We start from the raw sequence: 22,983 nt of genomic DNA, 5'->3' as shown, positions 1-22,983 counted from the left end.
AGTTACCTGTGCTATACAGTAGGTCATTGATGTTTATCCATTTTATATATAAAAGCTTACATCTGCTGACCCCAGCCTCCCACTACATCCCTCCCACATCCCCCTCCCCCTTGGCAACCACAAGTCTGTTCTCTATTATCTGTGAGTCTGTTTCTGTTTTGTAGATAAATGCATTTGTGTCATATTTTAGGTTTCACATATAAGTGATATCATATGGTATTTGTCTTTCTCTTTCTGACTTACTTCACTTAGTATGATAATCTCTAGGTCCATCCATGTTGCTGCAAGTGGCATTATTTCATTCTTTCTGATGGCTGAGTAGTTTTCCATTATTTATATGGACCACATCTTCTTTATCCATTCGTCTGTCAGTGGACACTTAGGTTGTTTCCATGTCTTGGCTATTGTAAATAGTGCTGCTATGAACATAGGGATGCAGGTATCTTTTCGAATTACAGTTTTGTCCAGATATATGCCCAAGAGTGGGATTGCTGGATCATATGGCAACTCTATTTTTAGTTTTCTGAGGAACCTCCATACTGTTTTCTGTAGTGGTTGCACCAATTTACATTACCACCAACAGTGCAGGAGTGTTCCTTTTTCTTCACGCCCTCTCCAGCACTTATTATTTGTAGACTTTTTTTTTTTTTTAATTATTTTATTTATTTATTTATGGCTGTGTTGGGTCTTCGTTTCTGTGCGAGGGCCCTCTCTAGTGCGGCAAGCGGGGACCACTCTTCATCGCGGTGCGCGGGCCTCTCACCACCGCGGCCTCTCTTGTTGCGGAGCACAGGCTCCAGACGCGCAGGCTCAGCAATTGTGGCTCACGGGCCCAGTTGCTCCGCGGCACGCGGGATCCTCCCAGGCCAGGGCTCGAACCCGTGTCCCCTGCATCGGCAGGCAGATTCTCAACCACTGCGCCACCAGGGAAGCCCCTATTTGTAGACTTTTAATGATGGCCATTCTGACTGGTGTGAGGTGGTACCTCATTGTAGTTTTGATTTGCATTTCTCTAATAATTAGCAACGATGAGCATCTTTTCATGTGTCTATTGGCAGTCTGTATATCTTCTTTGGAGAAATGTCTATTTAGGTCTTCTCCCCATTTTTTCGACTGGGTTTTTTGGTTTTTTATTACTGAGTAGCATGAGCTGTTACATTTTGGAAATTAAGTCCTTATTGGTCGCATCATTTGCAATATTTTCTCCCAGTCCGTAGGTTGTCTTTTCATTTTGTTTACCATTGCTGTGCAAAAGCTTATGAGTTTGATTAGGTCCCATTTGTTTATTTTTGCTTTTATTTTTATTGCCTTGGGAGACTGACCTAAGAAAACATTGGTATGGTTTATGTCAGAGAATATTTTGCCTGTGTTCTCTTCTAAGAGTTTTATGGTGTCATGTCTTATATTTAAATCTTTAAGCCATTTTGAGTTTATTTTTGTGTAGGGTGTGAGAGTGTGTTCTAACTTCATTGATTTACATGTGGGTTTCCAACTTTCCCAGCACCACTTGCTGAACAGACTGTCTTTTCCCCATTGTATATTCTTGCCTCCTTTGCCAAAGATTAATTGACTGTAGGTGTGTGAGTTTATTTCTGGGCTCTCTATTCTGTTCCATTGATCCCTATGTCTGTTTTTGTGCCAGTACCATGCTGTTTGATTACTGTAGCTTTGCAGTATTGTCTGAAGTCTGGGAGGGTTTTGCCTCCTGCTTTGTTCTTTTTCCTCAGGATTGCTTTAGCAATTCTGGGTCTTTTATGTTTCCATATAGATTTTAGGATTATTTGTTTTAGTTCTGTTATGTATGTGTAATTTTAATGGCTACTTTTATTTAGTCCTTGCCCTGTTATCTGACACTTAGGTTGCTAAAGATTTTCATTATTAAAAGTAAAGACAGGGTGACATCACTGTACATAATTAGTCACATTTCTAATACTTTGGGGGATATACTCCTAAAAACAAAAAAAGCAGAGAGAAAGATATAAATATTTTTAAGATGTCTCATGCATATTCCCAAATTGCTTTCTAGACAGTTTATGCCAATTTGTATGTCCCCATGCAATGTTTGAGATTTGCTGCTGCATCTGAGGTCACTCTCATAATATACATTTTTCTCCAAATGTTTCTGGAAAAAATTATGATTTAAGTCTACAGGACACATTTGCCCAACAAGTCAATGGCATAAAAAAAAATGGAAAGGGAGACTGTTAACAAATGAAAGAGACTTAAAAGATATACTGCATGGACCTCGTTAGGATCCTGATTCATACAGATGGTCTGTAAAAATATATTTTTGAGAGACTGAAATGTGGACTGGGTATTGATGTTAAAGAGTTAGTGTTAATTTCGTTAGGTGTGATAACGACATAGTGGTTATACTGGGAAAAAAAAGTCCTTATCAGTTACAGATGCATCATTATTAATGGATGAAATGGCATGCTGTCTGGGATTTACTTTAAAAAATTCCAGCAAGTAAAGGGGGTAGGGTGGGATAAGGAGAAACATGATTGGCAAGATCTTGACAATTGCTGAAACTGGGAAATGAGGGCTTATTATAGTAGTCTCTCTACCTCTGTGTATATTTGAAAAATATAATGCAAAGCTTTTTGATTTTTCACCTTGACTAATTTTTTGAAAGAATATGTAGTTGACACTATACGCATAAAAGGGTGGGAGACGGCAGACCGATTCTCCTCTCCTCATGGTCTAAGTGAAGGGCTCTTTTGGGGTTGACTGGGACGCTGGCAGTGCCTAATTGCTTCATTCCTGGCCCCAAGGACACCAGGGAGCCTGGTTTGGTCCCAGGAGCACATTAAAACAGATCTGAGGGCTTCCCTGGTGGTGCAGTGGTTGAGAATCTGCCTGCCAATGCAGGGGATACGGGTTCGAGCCCTGGTCTGGGAAGATCCCACATGCCGTGGAACAACTAGGCCCATGAGCCACAATTACTGAGCCTGCGTGTCTGGAGCCTGTGCCCCGCAACAAGAGAGGCCGCGATAATGAGAGGCCCGCGCACCGCGATGAAGAGTGGCCCCCACTTGCCGCAACTAGAGAAAGCCCTCGCACAGAAACGAAGACCCAACACAGCCATAAATAAATAAATAAATAAATAGACTTGCTCAATGCAGGGATGCCACAAAGCTTCATTTAAAAAAAGAAAAAACAGATCTGAAATGGCCAAGGGAGCTCGGCCGAAGACGACTGCCAGGCGAGCTCCCTTGGCCTCCAAACCAAACTCATGTGCCCTTGATCCCCAATCAGCTAGCTCATCTGCTCCCAGACTCAGGGGCTGGGCACAAATCAGATGACTTCAGGCTTGAAGCACGGGAAAGAAACTGTATATTGAAAAGCACCACCTGTGACAATCAGATTCACTTGTGTGCCTATGAAATACAAAGAGACCGAATGCATGGGGTGTAACAAGTTTTTAAAAGCGATTTAATGGCATCACTCGTCGGGAGAGGCACACGTACATTCAGAAATGTAAGTGAAGACTGTAGGGTTTCAGCTTCTGACTCAGCTGATCCCCTGATTTGGGTACCAGATCTGGCAGCTACTGCAGTCTGGGTGTCTATGTAAAGCATGGAACTTAGATGCTTGGTTAATTTCCCTCTCTCAGTTCTACTTACAGTGTGTACACCTGACAGTGGTTTCACTCACTTAGCCTAGGCAGGTGGAAAGATCACAGGCCTAGGAGACAAGATAAATCTAGGTTCTAACTCTGGCTTTACACCTGTACACCCGGGAGCGGGCCTGGGTATTAGGAGTCAGTGATACCTGGCAGAGGGCAGGCCTTTGATAATGCCTGTGTCCTTTTCCTCCACTAAGGAGGACCCTGAGGCTTATTCCCAGTCCAAGGGATCCGTAATGCTCAGTATTACGGGACTCAAAAAAGTGGGAGACTTTCTATGAAAAAGGCTGCATTATTAGCTGACACACTGTTAAGCTCTGAGAGTAGTAAAAGCTACGGCAACATCTCTAACTGCAAATATTAGGAAGCTGTCTCCCGTTGCTTCTATGAATAACACCACTTGTGCCATCTGTCATTTTTGCTGATTGAAAAGATGGTCGTGATCAAGCAAATAGTGTAGGTAATCAAAAGTCACAGGTTATCCTTTCTTTCGTAAAATTGAATGTTTTAAAACCAAACAAACAAGATAGAATATAGAGATTTTAAATCCCTGGAACATGTTGCAAAATCACTAGAAGTCTCAGACATTGGAAAAAAATCAGCTTATCAAGCTTGTCAGCTGGCTTCAGCAACAAACCTATATGGATCTCAATCATTCATCCCAAGTGAGGCTGCATTCGGGACCCTGAAGCCAGGATAGCACCACTGTGCCTTTACTTTGGCCCTTGACTCACTCTGCCTTGTTTTGTAGACAGCAGTTTATCTGCCCCAGCCTGGATGATGGGCTCCCGGAGGCCAAGGACCTTGTCCAGGCCATCATTGTGTGGCCCAGACAACTAGTGCCGCCCCTGACCTTAACAGATGCTCAATAAATAATTGTTCTTACCTTTGACTGAGAGCTACTCATTACTCCTGCTTCTCTGCTGTCCAAGAGGAAAATCATTAAGTTCCTTCTGGGATCAGAGGAACATTTTGTAAAAGAAAACATTTGCCCACTTGAGTCTTGTGTTACACAAGAAAGCTCTCTGATTGTTGGCAAATGCCTCCCCTCACTCCTCCACATATACACCTGTTGTTACCTCTGGGCCTTCCCTTTTTTTTATACATTTTTTAATTTAACAAATACAGCTCAAAAAATGAGCTGCCCTGTTGAATTGTTTTTTGTTGTTATTGTTGTTTTTTATTGGGGTATAGTTCCTTTACAATGTTGTGTTAGTTTCCGCTGCACAACAAAGTGAATCAGCTATATGTATACACATATCCCCTCCCTCTTGGACCTCCCTCTCACCCCACCCCCCATCCCACCCAACTAGGTCACTGCAGAGCACCCAGCTGAGCTCCCTGTGCTATATAGCAGGTTCCCACTAGCTATCTGTTTCACTCATGGTAGTGTGTATATGTCAATCTCAATCTCCAAATTCATCCCATCCCCTCTTCCCCACCGTGTCCACATGTTCATTCTCTATGTCTGTCTCTATTCCTGTCCTGCAAATACGTTCATATGTACCATTTTCCTAGGTTCCACCTATATGCGTTAATATACGATATTTGTTGTTCTCTTTCTGACTTACTTCATTCTGTATGAGAGACTCTAGGTCCATCCACGTCTCTACAAATGACCCAATTTCTTTCCTTTTTATGGCTGAGTAATATTCCATTGTATATATGTACCACATCTTCTTTATCCATTCCCCTGCTGATGGACATTTAGGTTGCTTCCATGTCCTGATAACTGTAAATAGTGCTGCAGTGAACATTGGGGTGCATGTGTCTTTTTGAATTATGGTTTTCTCAGGGTATCTTGGGCCTTCCCTATTTTCAATAACTTTATCCTTTTTTTGGAATGTTGTTGGGTCAATAAATGGCTGCAGATAAACGTTTCTCCTTTTTCCTGCATGTTGCCTCAGTTCTGTTTCAATGAAGAGAGCCGCAGTACTCTGCTAGCCTTACAGCTTTGGGGCAAGGGCTCCAGCTTTCATTTTTATATCTTCTTAGTGCAGAAGCATTCACAAGCTTTACTGGTTTCAGGAATTCACTGAGCCAGAGGAGGTTCCCCCCGCAGCCCTAAGTAATCAGGAACTAATCACTCCACACCTTGGTCACTCCTCCATGTTCTTTAGACTGGGTAGAAGACACTGCTCTCAGCTCAGTCCTTAAACTCACTAAGATTTTTCTTAATTCTCCACTACTTCAACTGCCTCCTTGCAACTCAAGCTTGGGGATAAGAATTAAAGTTACTAACAAGAGAAAAGACAGCAAAGAGAGAATTTCCTTACATCATAATGAAGATATCTAATAAATGAAACCTACACTGCCAAGAGTCACTAAAGGCCTTTAATTTTCAGAACAAGAGTTCCCAGAGAAGAGATGGTGGTCTGACTTTCTCTCTACCATTAAGGGCCAGGGCTGTAACTCCCAGTGGAATTATTCCCTGTCCCTCGCTCCTTCCTTACCTGATCGCCCATTCCACTCCACGCCATCCCGCTAAAAAGTAATCAGTATCTTCCTGCAGGCTCTTGGCTATACATTGTTAATTTCCTACCCTAGATAGACCCTTGTATGCTGAGAAAGGAAAATTGAATTTACTTGGAAAACTAAATGGTAACACAGTATGCACACCTAGGTGTTTGGGAAAGGTGGCCCGTTGGCTCCACATGAGGGAGAAGGAGGTCATAATCCCAGAAGCTCACAAATCGCGAGGTCTGATCTGACCACTTCCCAGGATGCACTGGGAGGTAGCCACAGGCTGAGCTGTGGCAGCAAAGAAAAGTGTTGGCTTGATGATAGCAGGGTGTTATCAGGAAAGAGGATAATGGGTGAATCCTAGAGATCCCAATGATGCGGCCCCGGCTAGGAAACTGAGCTTGATAATAAAGAAAAAATACAAACAAGGAGGTTTGACTTGAATAAAAAATCTGAACCCAGGGTGGCATGATGAGTACTTATTTTTCAGATGGTGTTTATCTTCACAAGGACTTTGATGCCCATCCCCTCAAACAAATCAGACTGCTCATGTTTACTGAATCATTTGCTTGGAAGAAATTCGTGTCCCTCACAGTGGGCTGAAGATTAGTGCCCCTGAGTGAGAAGTACTGAGTGTATTTTTCTTCCGTTTCTCCTTTTTCTCAGTGATGTCCACTGTCCTACGATTGGTATTCTTACTAACATATCTGTGTGTAGGGGTAGAAAGGTCAAGAAAGTCAAAACTGTGAACAGTAAGAGACAAAGGCAAGAGAGACTTTTTATATGTTATCAAACTATAACAACTAACACCTCAGTTACCACTCCCAAAGCATGAGAGTTTTGTTTAAAGATGGGAAAATCTTGAGCAAATTGTTCATTTCCATATATGCTGGCATGTGCTGTTTCTCTGCCTGAAACATCACCACCACCACGCGCACACACACACACACACACATATACACACGCACACACACACACACACACACACATATGCACCCTCCTTGCCTTGCCTAACTCCTCTTTAGCTTTAGGTTCTCCCTGTTTAGTCTTCCTAGACCCCAAGTCTGAGATAGGTTTCCCTCTTAATAGCTCCCATAAGACCCTGAACATTCTCCAGCACCACGCTTATCACAACACTTATCACAAAATATAGTAATCACTTCACTACATTAGAGCTCCAGGAAGGTAGGGACCAGATCTATCTTTTTCCACAGTTCTATTCCCCATTCCTGGAACGGCAGCCAATAAGTGTTTATAGAATAAGTGAATTCTGTAAGACTTTGTATGAGTCTTTGTTTATCTCTCTGAACAACGTCTGTTAAGTATGGTTGTTCAGGTCATGTACTGTACGAGGACATCTAGCAGAATCAGGAGGGGAGGCTGAAATCCAGCCCACGTTCTCATCACCAAGCCACTGTCACTGGTGGTATCCACTCGGGGGAAGAGGTACCTTTCTCTGATTTGCACTGTGGCACCATATGCGCTTTGAGCAGGCCAGCTCTGAACAACGCTTAGTGTCTTCAAAAGCAAATCAGAATTCTCCCTTTCGTTCCTAGAAAGGCTAGGACAGAGTGCTTTTACGAAACTGTTTCTTCAGGTCCTTTGCCAGCCATCAAAGCCAAGACTGACCCCATTCACGGCAAAGATCTCCCTCACTCTCCTCTGATTTGTGTCTCCTGCAGGGTTTGGGATGACGACTCCAGCCACAGTAGAAGGAAAAATCTTTCTGATCTTCTATGGCCTCCTCGGGTGCTCCAGCACCATCCTATTCTTCAACCTCTTCCTGGAGCGCCTGATCACCGTCATCGCCTGCATCATGAAATCGTGCCACCAGCGGCAGCTCCGGAGGCGGGGGGCCTCGCCCCAGCAGAGCCTGAAGAACCCGGGGAAGGGTGAGGTGGACCGCTCGGCTGGCTGGAAGCCCTCCGTGTACTACGTCATGCTGATCCTGTGCATGGCCTCCCTCCTCATCTCCTGCTGCGCGTCCGCCATGTACACCTCCGTGGAAGGATGGAGCTACTTCGACGCACTCTACTTCTGCTTTGTGGCTTTCAGCACCATTGGCTTTGGGGACCTCGTCAGCAGCCAGAACGCCCGGTATGCCAGCCAGGGCCTCTACCGCTTCGCCAACTTCGTCTTCATCCTCATGGGCGTCTGCTGCATCTACTCCTTGTTCAATGTCATCTCCATCCTCATCAAACAGTCCATGAACTGGATCCTGAGGAAGATGGATGGCGGGTGCTGCCAACAATGCCAAAGACGACTCTTGCAGTCCCGGAGGAACGTGGTGATGCCAGGCACTGTCCAGAACCGGTGCAACATCTCCATAGAAACGGATGGAGTCATAGAGAGTGACACGGATGGGCGGCATCTCTCGGGTGAGATGATCTCCATGAAGGACTTCTTGGCGGCCAACAAGGTCTCACTAGCCATCCTCCAGAAGCAGCTGTCCGAAACGGCCAATGGCTGCCCCCACCAGACCAGCACTCTGTCGCTGGACGATGAATTCTCAGGGGGGGTAGGAGCCTTTGCAATAATGAACAACAGGCTGGCAGAGACCAGCGGGGACAGGTAGGGGCAAGGAGAGAATGGACAACGAGGGTACTGTCACCCAGCTCAGCTCTGTGCCCTGGCTGGGTTCATTCTGTTCCTTCTAGCCTGGAGCCCAGCTTGAGAAATCTCATCTTCTTGTCTCCAGCAAACAGCCACTTGCCAGGGCTGTGGGAACCTGCAGCCTCGATGCCTTTCTCCTTATCTTTATTCTTTAAGTCTAAATTCAGTCTTTTAAAAGTGAACCACAAAAGCAGTCTAAGACATCACGTTGTCTTCTTTACCCACCTTGCTGCAGGGTTTTAACTGCCTAAGAGAGGGAGGGCTTCCTTAAGCCTTGATTTCCTGCTGCTCTATTCTTCATTTGGAAATAAAAATCCTGAAGATCCTGATTTTCGCCTGGAACTCTGAACAGCTGAATTCACTGCCTCTCTTAGTCCCTTCAACAAAGGGAGGGTGGGAACTGTTTGAGAATGTGACTGGGCTTTCTTTTTGCTGGGCTTCCTTCTGGGCAGATTCATCCATGGGGCCATGGCTAGGGAAAGCATCTGCTCCTCTTTATACCTGCCTCTCTATTTTTGTTTTTCCTTTCTTTTATTTTTAAGCTCTTAACGCTTGACTAAGGTGTCTGTGGGACCTCAGTGTGGTAAGAAAACAAAATTCAGCTTCAGGCCTTTAAACTGAGGCGTGGTGGTGGGAAGACTCACTCTTGTCACTAAGCTCTATTCTTAACATGTTAAGCTCTGTTCTTAACACGTTATGCTCTGTTCTTAACATGTTAAGCTCTGTTCTTAACATGTTAAGCTCTACTGAATGGACCCTTTGAATGGTCCCAGAGACCACTTCATTTTTACCAGGGCTTGGGGCCCATTGCAAAGATAATGGCTGACTATTTATTAGAATCGAAAGTTTAATAAATCCTCATTTTATTAACGAAGATTACATGATTGCTCATTAAGGACATTGGGGGGAGGGTGCCTAATTAAACAGGCACTTACTGCACTCAGAGAAAAAGGAAATAGGAAGTTAATTTTAAGAATGTGAACATCATCTTGGATTCTTGGCTGGAGAAACATTCTAGACCAGATAATGAAACTTGGCTTCTCTTGTCTAATCCGTTTCAGTTCTGCCTTGTGGTATTGTAACAAGTCTAATTACATAACCTCCCATGTTGTTAAAGCAGTCCATGCTAGGAACAAGAGCTGTTGATCTTCTTCATCTACGCAGGAGAGAAGATTTGGGGGGATGAGAGCAGAGTTCATAAGAGATAGCTGCAGTTTTTATAAGATAAGAATGGTGTCCAAAAGGCACTTTCAGAAATGAGGAAGAAAGATGGTCGCCATAAAGAAGATAAAGCAGAAAAGCTCTGCCCAGTGAAACTGAATTGTTGAGCAGAAAGCATCAGGCTGGGAGGACCCTTAGGAACCATCCCATCCAACCCCCTTGTTTTTGACACAAGGAAACAGAGGCACGCAGGGATTGCTCCTTGTCTGAATGCTCAGGGCTGATGGGGCGCAGCTAGGAGAAGCGCCCAGATCTTTGATGAAGTCTGGGCTCTTCACCCATGCTCTACCCGGCCTCAGAACACCCCCAACAGCTCCCTCTCCAGGCTGAGTTGACTTTTCTTCCAGCTGGCAAACCCAGATATTTTCTTTACGGTACCAGGAGTACCCTAGAGCCAAAGTGTGATAAGCAGCAGTGCTGGGCTTTGAACTTAGGGCTGTGAAGCTCCAAAGTCAGAGATCTTCAACCATTACCTTGTGTCACGCTTACAGGGCAGCAGCCTGGAGCTACTGCAAAACCCTTGTTAGGAACTTCTGATCGTAAACTGAGCTCCCTGGGGGCTCTGCCCTGCACGAGGCACTGTGGGGATGGGGAGAGCATCTAGGTCCCTTTCCCTAGGGGATTTCTTGATCTCCACATTCCTGGTACAGGGACTGGCACGAAGCAAGGCCTTGCTTCTCTAACCTGGGTCCCTAGAGATCTCGCAGGTGTACCAAGAGGCCAAGAAGCATCAGTATAAGCAAGCTTCATCTTCCTGGAGGGTCAGTTTTACTAAATGATTTTTGCAGAGAGATGTTATGTCAAACACATCTATTTAAGTAGGTCCACAATGAAATACCTGAAAAAGAAATAAAGAAAAGAATCCCATTTATATTAGCATCAAAAACAATAAAATATTTAGGAATAAATTAACCAAGAAGTTGAAAGATCTGTACACTGAAAACTATAAGACTTTGATTAAAGAAATTAAAGACACAAATAAAAGATATCCCATGTTAATGAGTCAGAAAAATTAATATTGGTAAAATGGCCATACTACCCCAAACCATCTATAAATTCAATGCAGTGTCTATCAAAATTCCAATGGCATTTTTCACAGAAATAGAAAAACAACCCTACAATTTTTATGAAACCACAAAAGACCCCAAATAGCCAAAGCAATCCTTAGAAAGAAGAACAAAGCTGGAGGCATCATGCTTTCTGACTTCAAACTATACTACAAGGCTATAGTAATCAAAACAGTATGGTACTGGCATGAAACCAAACACGTGGACCAATGGAACAGAATCAAAAGCCCAGAAATAAACCCAAGCATATGCAGTCAACTAATATTTGAATAGGGAACCAAGAATACTCAATAGAGAAAAGACAGCCTCTTCAATAAATGGTTCTGGGAAAAATTGGACATTCACAAGCAAAAGAATAAAACTAGACCCTTATCTTACACCAGTCACAAAAATTAACTCAAAATGGATTAAATACATAAATACTGAAACCATAAAACTCCTAGAAGAAAACATAGGGGGAAAGATCCTTGACATTGGTCTTGGCAATGATTTTTTTAGATATGACACCAAAAGGACAAGCAATAAAGGCACAAATAAACAAGAGGGGCTACATCAAACTTAAAACCTCTGCATAGCAAAAGAAATAATCAACAAAATGAAAAGGCAACCTACAGAATGGGAGAAATTATTTGCAAACCATCTATCTGATAAGAGGTTAATATCTAAAATGTGTATGGAATTCATGCAACTCAACAGCAAAAAAATCAAACAATCTGATTTAAAAATGGGCAGAGGACCTGAATAAACATTTTTCCAAAGAAGACAAACAAACGGCCAACAGATACGTGAAAAAATTCTCAATGTCATACTCTCTGTGCCTCCAGAGGAATGGGGTTATCTATAGCCATGTACCACATGGGGAGCAATGAGGAAATTCCCACCCTTTATTTAAGCAAAAAAGTGTACTGGAAGATTCAGTCTTCTGGTATGGAAAAAAGGTAACCTAGTGGTTTGATAGATTGTCTTGTCATCTCATTTAAAAATTTAGCTACTGCTTCCTGGATATACAGTGTTGTGCTAATAATGTGGATGGAAAGTTCCAGATGAGGTGGGAATTCTCATGCCTGGCTGTGCATCAGCATCCTTTAAGGACTTTTGTTAACACGACAGACTCTCAGGTTCCATTCCTCACCTACTGAAAAATATTCTCTGATGCTGGAACCTCAGAAATATATTTTGCACAGTGTTCATTGGTGCTTTTGATGTGCAGTCAGGTTGAGAGCCCCTGTTGAGGAGGAGCTTGTTATCTTGGGTTCCAGAAATGACTGTATATAATTAGTGAGGATGATCTAACAAGAACAGTACCTTACCTGGCATAATCTTTATACTTTTCGAAGAGCTTCCATGTGTTCCATGTGCCACTTGATCCTGATGACAGTCCTGTGAAAAAGGCATCACCATTCCCACATTTCTGATGAGGAAACTGAGCCTCAGAAAAATGTAAGGACTTGATAAAACTTCTGGCCTCTACCCCTAGATGTGGAGAGCTGGAAGGAACATCACTCCAGCCAAACAATGAAAAAGAGCCAGATGAGCTTCAAATTCTCCACTTTGTGGGAAATCACTGGAGAGCTGAGGTAGCAGAGCAACTGGCCCAAAATAGGAGGAAACACATAATCTGCCGAAGAAGAGGAAATGCAAGTGCTCACTTAGCTGGGGTAGAAGCATTTAGCCAGAATAATTGATGAACTGGTGAATGATGAGTCTAGCCTCGTGGGATGTGTGAAGCCCCAAGGTCCACAGAAACTGGAGGAGCCCACACCCTCTTGCAGATCTTTTCTCCATGAACCCCACTGAGCACTCACAGAAGAGACCAAAAAGAGTTCCAAGAAAGTGTCCATTGTGGCGCAAACCCAGGGGAGGGGAGTGGCTGCCACGTGGGGAGAGAAACTCCACCAGGACCCTCTCTCTCCTGTCTCCCCTATGGGACAAAAGCCTTAATGTGGAGTGGAGGTGGGGCAACAAAATCTGCTCTCAGGGCAGAGTGAAAACTCACTGCAGGGGGGGCAAGGGGACAGAAAAGCATCTCTGCTTCAGGGAGAGAGGCAGGAATATGTGCTGCACCAAAAGGCACAGGCAGGGGACAAGCAGGAGGACTGGGACGAACACGCCCCTGATGCCCAAGGACAGGGCACCTCTCTGAAACTAAGGCTGAATCTGAACAACACAAACACTCCCAACCTCCTCCCCATCGAGCTCAGGAGCTTCCGATGACAGGTATCAGCGGCATACTGCTGGGAAGATGAGAGTGTGCAAAGAGACCCTCTCTCAGAAGGGTGCAGGGAGAAGACCTAACATTCAAGATCAAACAGACCTCGCTCTGGCAAATCAAGTTTCATTCTAAACACAAGGCATTGCTACAGGTATGTGAGGCCTGGGGAGCGCTGAGGGTAACCATAGCAACCACCAACCTCAAATCCAGGCCAACTGCTAACTGGATTAATGCAAACATCCACACTAAGCATCTATCAATAGGAAAGGCATGCTCGTGTCTAGGCACAAAAACTCTGCCTCAGTCTCTGCTGACATACACAAGATGCCCAGCTTTCAAGAAAAAAAATTATGAGGCAGGCCAAAAACATCGAAAAAGAAAACTTTCCCCAGAGACAAAGCAATTGTCAGAACCAGACTCAGATTTGAAACAGATGTTAGGCAATATCTGGCAGGGAATTTAAAATAACTATCATTAGTATGTTAAAGATTCAAGAGGAAAAAGTGGGCATCAGGCAACATCGGATGGATAATTTCAGTAGGGAGATGGAAACTATAAGACAGAATCAAGTAGAAATGCTAGAAATAAAAAACGTAGCAACAGAGGTAAACAGTGCCCTTGACAGGCTCGTCAGTCGACTGACACAGCCAAGAAGAGAATCCACGAACTTGAAGATAGGCCAATAGAAATTGCTCAAACTAAACCACAAAGAGATGAAAGAATGAAAAAAAAAATGACCTCCAAGAGCTTTGGGACAATATCAAATGGGCTAGCACATGAATAATTGGAATCCCAGGAGAAAACAATGAGAACAGAGCAGAAGATATATTTGAAGAAATAATAGCTGAGAATTTTCCAAAATTAATGACAGAAACCAAGATCCAAGAAGCTCATAGAACACCTAGCAAGTTTTAGATATAAACACAAACACACACATATATAATACACAAACGCACACCACATACACCTAGGCATATCATATTCAAATTGCAGAAAACAAAAGACAAAAAATCTTGAAGGCAGCTAGGAAAAAAAAGAACATTACATTCACAAGAACAGGATAAAAATTACAACAGATCTCTCATCAGAAACCATGGCTGTCATAAGACAGTAGTATGACATCTTTAAAATGCTGAAATTTTTTAAAGAACCCCTGTCAATCCAGAATTCTATATCCATCAAAAATCTTTCAAAAGGGGAGGAGAAATAAATACTTCCTCAAACTAAAACTTAGAGAATTCATTGCCAGCAAACCTACACTTCAAGAAATGTTTTTTAAAGTTCTTTAACATTTTAAAACAATGGGAGAGAAGGAACAACTCTTCCAAACAGAAGAATTCTAATTAGTAAATGTAGAGGAAATTAGGGAAATAGTGAATTACCATTAGAACACCAAAGTAGTAATTGCTGCAGGTGAGACCCACAGATGGATGCTAAAATTAGTGATGTAAAATTTTAAGAAGAACCAGGATATTTGCAGTCTCAAAGGATCTCCACCAACCACCAAAATATTTAGTCATTACAAAAAGAAAAATAGTCACTTAACAGTGGACAATTCCGGCGGACACCACATTAATCAATTGAGCGGAGTTAATGTCACCAGTGACACCATGATGTCACAAATATCATGAGCCACCTAAAATGAGGCATCGAGACGGGAGCATCATCTAAAGCATCCTTTGCAATAACTTCGATCTAATCATGAGAAAGCATCAGACAGACCCAAGCTGAGGGACATTCTACAAAATAACTGAAAAGTATTCTTCAAAAATTTCAAGCCAATGAAAGACAAGACTAAAGAGGCATGACAACTAAATGCATGTGGGATCCTGATTGAATTCTGGAATATAAAACAGACTTTAGTGGACAAACCAGGGTGACATTCAATAAATTCTATAGTCTACTTAACAGTATTATACCAAGGTTACAGTCTTAGTTTTGATGATTGTTCTATGGTTATGTAAGATGTTAAATAAGAAGCTGGATAAAAGGTATATAGAAACTCTCTGCACTATTTTTACAACTTGACTGTAAGTCTAAAATTATCTTAAAGTAAAAAGTTAAAAAGAAAAAACCCAAGACTTTCTCGAGTTTGCACACAGCCAGTCACAGCTCAGCTTGGGCTGTGACTTGAGCATAGTACAGCCATGATTCCAGTCCAGTTCTCACATCCTAAGCAGGTCTTGGTCATTGCTCTAAAGCTGTAGTTCTAAGAGTGTGGTCCTCAGATCGGCAGCCTTAACAGCAGCACCTGGGAAGTTTGAAGTGCAACTATCTCAGGCCCCAAACCTGACTTAAAAGAATCAGAAACTCTGAGGGTAGGGCCCAGCAATCTGTATTTTAACAAGTTTTTCAGGCAATCTTTTCCAGTAAAGAGTGCTTTCCTGAGCATGAGCTATAAAGGATGGGAAGGAGACCCTCCCTGGGACCCAGCCTGCATCCCCATCAGGCTATTCCGCTGTTGCCAGATCCCAGTGGCTCCCAGAAATTAATTTCTTCTGTATCTCAGAGCCATTTCTAATCATTTTGAATTTCCCAGACACTAAAATAACTACTCTGGAAACTATGCTCCCTGCAAGTTATTAGATGAAGGTAATGATTCTGGATTTAGGCAGAAGATGGTGTTTTTCTGTTTGTAAGGGATTTTAAAAAAAATATCATCTCATAGTTGTCCTTGGGTAGATTTCTGTGTATTCCTAGGGCATTTGCTGAGTGAATTTTGTTTAGTCTTCCCAGCAGCTGGCCTTGGAATTTAAGTCATTACAGAATTCCCTGCCAGTGGGAGCCACGCGTTCAGTAGGTCCTATGTTCCTCAAAAAAATCACATAATCCCCTAGGGAGATTGTTTTTAATGCAGATTTTCAGGACTTTCCCCAGACCTTCTCAATCAGAACCTCTATGGGTGGGACCAAGGAATCTGCATTTTTTATTTTAATATACATCCACCATCCCCGTAAAAATCAGTCCTTCAGCACATTAACATTCGAGAACCACTGCTTTGTGGGGTTAGGTGGGAGGAAGAAAGGACATCGCCTTGAAGAAGATGCAGGATCTGCCTCGGGTTTGCTGAGAAAGATTCATGGACACCTGAGATTGTAAATTGCAGCAGAGCTTTGTGCATTCAGCTTGGTTGGGCTGATGGCCACTGAGACGATCCAAAACCTGCATGGTGCACCTGTTCCCATGATTTATTCCTGACTTTCTCTGACCCGTGTGGGAACTTGGGCACCACCCCATCCACTTCTCCATGTGCAATGGAAATGTTCATCTCTGCTTTCTCGCAGGCTCTTGTAAGTCAGTTCAATATTTAGTAAGTATCAAGACTGCTCTGTGTGAGCTGCTTTGAAGGTACAGAGCAAATCTCAGGCAGTCAGTCCCTGACTTGAGGGACACACTCAACACACTTTATATAACTAAGGGTTGAAAACAAAGTATCTGAAAAATTTCCAGGGTGACCAGGAAGGGGTGAGAGTCCACGTGGACTGAGCAAGTCAGGGAGATCGCATGGAAGAGGTGGGCTGGGAGCTAGGACCGGGAGAATGGATACGAGCAGTAAAAAACTCTGCTGAAGGCATAGGTAGGTGAGAAAGGGAGAAGGAAGATCATGACTGCAAGGAAAGAGACTGTGTCCTGCAACCAACATTGAATATTTAAGAGCACCTCCCATGCGCAAGGGAAGTCAGGGGTGAGAACAAGTCTAGAGCTGAAGGAAACTGCTTGCTCATCTTTTTCTGGAATTATTTTTCTCCCTCCTCTAAGGAGAGTCTGCCCTGACTCTTCTCTTTCCTTTACTAGAATCTCTCTCCTTCTTGGTCACCCTGGGTCCTCCGGGATTTTACACTAACTGCAAGGACCCTTTAAACTCTCCGTGAGTCGCTTAAGCTCAATCTAGTGGGAATGGAAGGTAGCAACCAGCATCAACACCTCATGCTCCTGGAGAAGAGACATGGGACAGAGGAGAGTGATGAGCTGAGAGGCACCACCTGGGGAAGATGCGCAGGCCACAGCCTGTTGTATTAGCCAGTGTTCTGCAGAGACACGGAACCCATAGGTTGTGTAGATACATAGAGATTTCTTTTAAGGAATTGGCTCATGCACATGTGGGGATCGGCAAGTCCAAAATCTGCAGGGCAGGCCAACAGTCTGGAGACCCAGGGAAGAGTTGATGTTGCAGCTCAAGATCAAAGGCAGTCCAGAGGCAGAACTACCTCTTCCTCCGGGGACCTCAGTCTTTTTCTCTTGAGGTCTTCAACTGATTGGATGAGGCCCACCCACATTTTGTACAGTCATCTGCTCTACTCAAAATCTGCCAATATAAAGGTTCATCTCATCTTAAAATAGCTCCACAGCAACATCCAGACTGGTGTTTGACCAAATATTTGGGTACCTTGCCCAAGCCAAGTTGACATAAAATTAACCATCATCACATCCATCAAACCCCTCAGAGCCTAAAGCAGAAAAAAATCAGAAACTATCCTAAGCCCTGAAATCCCCTCCAGTTGAGCTTCAGAGAGAATGCCCAAATGGCACACTCTCGCCTCAGGGGTCTGGACCTCAGCTCTGAGGGAGGGGCGAGCACTCCTCTAAGTGTCCAAGGTCCCCCTCAGCCACTCTCCCTCTGCTCTAGGGGCGGTAGCTGCTTTCTGCAGTTGCTGCATCTGCACACTTAAGATCCTCCTTCCCCCTTTGAGTGGTTAACACCTTTCACCAGGTAACCATTCCTTCTGTTAAATTTTCCCTGTTCAGATTGTCGGTGTGGTTTCCGTCTCCAAATGGACTCTGATTCAATCAGAGGGAGAGCCCTGAGGAGAGCACCTTTGATCCTTCCCTTCCCTAATTCAGCTGGGAGACTGAAGAAGGGAGAGAAGAGAAAATTCTATCCTCTGCCGAAAGTGGAAGCTGCTGTCTGTAGTTTCTCCTCTAGCCTTTTTCCTTCAACAGGGCATCCTCTTCTCTCACTGTACACTTGAATCATTTGAGAGCTTTAAAAAATATATGATGCCCCATTCCTGTCTCCAGGGATTCTGGCTCAGTTGGTCTGGGATGGTGCTCAGTCATGAGTATAATTTAGTTGCTTCCATAGTTGTTACAAGAGAGAACTGCATGAAGTACTAAATTTATGCTGTATAAATTGCTATATAAATTCTGTGTTTCTGTGTATTTTTTTATTTTCCCTGAGCTATATTTTGTAAGATTTGTTTTGAAATTTTTATCCTGGCTCAGGAGAGAGGTGGTTTGGTCCTCACTCAGCCTCAGGAGAAGAGCATGAGTAGGAAAGTCAGATTAGACATCCATGCCTTGCCTCCTGCAGGGAGGCCACAAAACATGCTCTTCTTTGTTGGATCCACGTGTCAAAACATAATTTTCAAAAAATTAATATCATAATTCTCATGCAAATATACAGCGAGCAAAAATAGAAGATTTCTTTTTTTTTAATAGAAGATATCTTTAACTCAATGAGGGAACAAAAAGGAAAGAAAAAATGAGAGATGACAAATCATTCAAAGGATGATAGGAGATACATAATTCATATGTATGTACACAGACAGTGAAAGAAAAGATGCTGGAATAAGATGGCTAAATTAGATACAAAGTGGGTAAAGCTAACAGATTTATACAGAACACTCCACCAAACAACAGCAGAACACACATTTTTTTCAAGGGCACATGGAACAGTCTCCAGGATACACCATATGTCAGGCCACAAAACAAGTCTTAACAGAAAGATTAAAATCGTACAGAGTATCTTTTCCAATCACAACAGAATGAAACTAGAAATCAATAGCAGAAGGAAAACTGAAAAATTCACAAATATGTGGAAATTAAGTAACTCTTATGCAAACAATAAGTCAGAGAAGAAATCACAAGGGAAATTAGAAAATATCTTGAGACAAACGAAAATGAAAACACAACATACCAAAACTTATGGAATGCAGCAGAAGCAGAGTTAAGAGGAAAATTTATAGCTATAAGTGATTACATTAAAAAGAAGCAAGATCTCAAATTCATGACCTAACTTTACACCTGAAGGAATTAGAAAATGAACAAAGTAAACCCAAAGCTAGCAGAGGAAGGGAATAATAAAGTAGAGGTAAATAAAATAGACAATACGACAATAGAAAAAAAATAAACAAAACAAGAACTGGTTCTTCAAAAACATCAACAAAATTTACAAAAGTTTAGCTAGATTGACTAAGGAAAAATGAGCGAAGACTCAAATGACTAAAAAAAAAAATGAAATTGGGAACATCACTATTGATTTTACAGAAATAAAAAGATTGTAAGAGAATACTGTGAGCACTTGTATAACAACAAATTGGATAACCTCGGTGAAATGCAGAAATATCTATAAACATACACTCCACCAAGACTGAATCACAAAGAAATAAAAAACCTGAATAGAGATTGAATCCATAATCAAAAACCTCCCAACAAGGAAAAGCCCTGGACCAGATGACTCCACTGGTGGAATCTACTAAACACTTAAAAATAATGCCAATTCTTCTCAAACTATTCCAAAAGTTGAAGGGGAGGTAACATTTTCTAACTCATTCTACGAGGCTGCATTACCCTGATACCAAAGCCAAACAAGAACATGACAAGAAAACTATAGAATGATATCCCTTATGAACATTAATGTGAAAATCCTCAAAAAAAAAAAAAATACTAGCAAACTGAATTCAACAGCCTATTGAAAGGGCTATACACCATGACCAAGTGGGATTTGTTCCTGGAATGCAAGAATGATTCAACACATGAAAATCAATCAACGTAACACACCACATCAACAGAATGAAGGGATGAAAAACACATGATCATCTCAATTGATGCAGAAAAAGTATATGACAAAATTCAACACCCTTTCATAATAAAAACATTCAACAAACTAGGAATAGAAGGAAACTACCTCAACCTAATAAAGCCCAAATATGAAAAACCCACAGTTAGTATCATTCTCAATGATGAAAGACTAAATGCTTTTCCTCTAAAATCAAGAACAAGACAAGAATGCCCACTTCAGCCACTTCTATTCAACATAGTATTGGAAGCAGTAGCCAGAGCAACCAGACAAGACAAAGAATCTATGAGAGAAACATCTAGTTTAAAAAGAAAGAGGAAAGAGAGGGGGATGGGGGGAGGGAAGGAAGGAAGGGAGGGAGAGAGGGAGGGAGGGAAGGAAGGCAATTATTTCAACCTCAATATTTTTCGTTACTTTACATGGATCGTTTCAGAAATATCTCTTGAAAAGAAGAAACATTTATTTGAAGTTTAATGATTTCTTCTATTTCTTGTCAGTTACTTCTATAAAGTTCAAGTAAGATTAAATGTAATTAGTCTTCTAAATGTCATATATAGATTCATCCCATTTTTGCAATAGCTTTTCTTTCTACAGCTATCTATTCATCCATTTACCCATCTACTTATTTATCCATATTCTGATGCCTAAAAAGAAGTCTGAAATTTTTTTCAGGCATAAACCTGGAAACAAATATACTTAAGATGCTAACAATAATTAATTCTGAGTTTTAGTATGGCTGACTCTTAATTGCTTCTTTGTAGTTATCTATTGTTTTTAAATATTCAAGAATTAAAATAAAAATACAAAATAAAATGAGTTCAGTAATATGTAGTGGGAAAATCAGATTTCTATTTGCGTATTGGCAACTTTGTTAATTTCTCTGACTTTCAGCTTCCCCATCAGTGAAACAGAATAATTATGCTTACCTTACTGCGGAGTTGCACAGCTGAAAAGATTTAATGCCTGCAAAATGACCAGAAGTTCCTGGCTCAGAGTAAGCTCTTAAAGGAACTAACTTTGACTCTGTTCTTGACATGTTACTGTCTCCCTCCTCTTTTAGGGTCATCCTGGCAGCTGTCTCTTTTTCAGCTACCACTCTGCCTTTTGGACCAGCCTCTCTTAGTTAGTGCTTCTAAAATAGACCCTTAAATGAGTTTTAAATTATTGATTAAATATGAGTTACTAAAGCTGAAAGAGAGTCTAAGCAAGAGTGACTGGCTTTACTGTAGGGTTTATGGCATTTTAGGGCCAAATCTGTGTGCTGCTATGTTCATTCAATCAACCATTCATATAGCAAATGTAGACTGAGCATCTACCATCTGCCAGATGCTACCCTGGGCATTAGAGGTAGAAAGATGAATAAGGCACAGTCCAGACTTAGGAGATCCACAGACTTCAGCCTTTATTCCACAATATGGAACTTGTCAAAAAACTGGTGTCTGATGCTTAGATGGGTGTTAAGGTGGATTTCCCTGTCCCTGAAGACCTAGATCAGTTCAGGGAATACCGTGGCGGTCCAGTGGTTAGGACTCCATGCTCTCACTGCCGAGGGCCCGGGTTTGATCCCTGGTTCGGGAACTAAAATCCCACAAGACGTGCAGCACAGCAAAAAAATAAAAATAGGTTAAAAAAAACACACATTAAAAAAAAAAAGATCAGTTCAAAGCCCTCCCCTCCCTACTCCCAAGACTGCTATGAATTCTAGAAGAGCCATTGCTTTTGTGGTCATTTCTGGCTCTGAGATTCTTAATAGTCTAAACTAGTGTTTTTTTCTAAATAGGTCCTTAAATGCCTTCCTGTGTGAACACATGTGTGGTTCCTGTTGTGTGTGTCCCCACAAGCACACAGGCACCATTCTTCTGGCTTCTCTCTCCCTCTTCTCCTTTGTGATGACTAATTTCATGTGTCAACTTGACTGGGCCGCCAGATGCCCAGATATCTGGTCAAACATTATTTCTGGGTATGTCTGTGAGGGTGTTTCTAGAAGAGATTAACATTTGAATTCATAGACTTAGCAACGCAGATGGCCCTCCCCAATGTGGGGGGCACCATCCAATCTGTCAAGGGCCCCAATAGCACAAAAAGGTTGAGGAAGGTTGGATTTGCTCTCTGCCTAACTGCTTGAACTGGGGAGTTGATCTTCTCCTGCCCTCGGAGCTCCTGGTTATCAGGCCTTTAAACTACACCACCAGCTTTCCTGGGTGTCCAATTTGCAGACAGCCTCCATAATCCCATGAGCCACCATCTCATAATAAATCTCTTTATCTGTATCTATATCTCTATATCTTCATATCTCTATCTACCTATCATCTATCTATCTATTATCTATCTATCTATCTATCATCTGTCTATCTCTTATTGGTCCTGTTTCTCTGGAGCACCCCAGCTAATGCACCTTCCTGCCTCACCTTCTCATCCTCTCCTGGATTATTCTGGGGAACTACCAGCTCTTCTCATCATTTATGAAGAATTATAATATTTCCTTCTCTTCATTGTCCTCCTCTTTTGAATTATGCCCCTTCAATGTGAAAAGGGCCTATCGTTGAATCTAATAAAGATCTCTAATTAGCATCACAAAGGAGAAGAATTATTTTAAATTATTGCTGAGAAGGATGCCATTATATACTATAGGGAAAGATCCTTCTCTAATATGAAGTGGTTGGGGGCGAGAATAACCAGTTACAATTGGCTAATTGTTTTTGATCCAAAATATTTCCTGTTTCATCTGTTTTACTTTTTTCTCAGATTAGTGATGGGGGTTGGAGGATTGAATCATAACATGGTTTGAAGCCCCATGTGTGAGGCCAACAGATAGCTTCTTGTTGAATGTTTCAAGGATCTATTCACTGGGCTGAGAGTGCAAGTACAATCGTTCTTCATCTCCAGAAATGGCCTCTTACTCAGAGGATCTCAGAAAAATTTAAGAAACATTCCTCCAATCAGTTCCATTTTCAAAGCCTTACTTAAAGGGATCCTTAAT

General features: G+C 42.2%; 1 protein-coding gene across 1 annotated transcript in view; it reads left to right on the top strand.

Annotated features, from left to right (window-relative positions):
• Nucleotides 1-8,666, top strand: part of KCNK13 (potassium two pore domain channel subfamily K member 13) — a 114,412-nt gene extending 105,746 nt beyond the window's left edge. Inside the window, exon 2 of the mRNA XM_068556132.1 lies at nucleotides 7,774-8,666. Coding sequence (XP_068412233.1) covers nucleotides 7,774-8,666 — 893 coding nt within the window. The remainder of the gene's footprint in view (nucleotides 1-7,773) is intronic.
• Nucleotides 8,667-22,983: the final 14,317 nt, after the last annotated feature.

This window comes from Eschrichtius robustus, chromosome 1, assembly GCF_028021215.1.
Source record: "Eschrichtius robustus isolate mEscRob2 chromosome 1, mEscRob2.pri, whole genome shotgun sequence".
Lineage (NCBI taxonomy): Eukaryota > Metazoa > Chordata > Mammalia > Artiodactyla > Eschrichtiidae > Eschrichtius > Eschrichtius robustus.
This window is presented reverse-complemented; position numbering and strand designations above follow the sequence as displayed.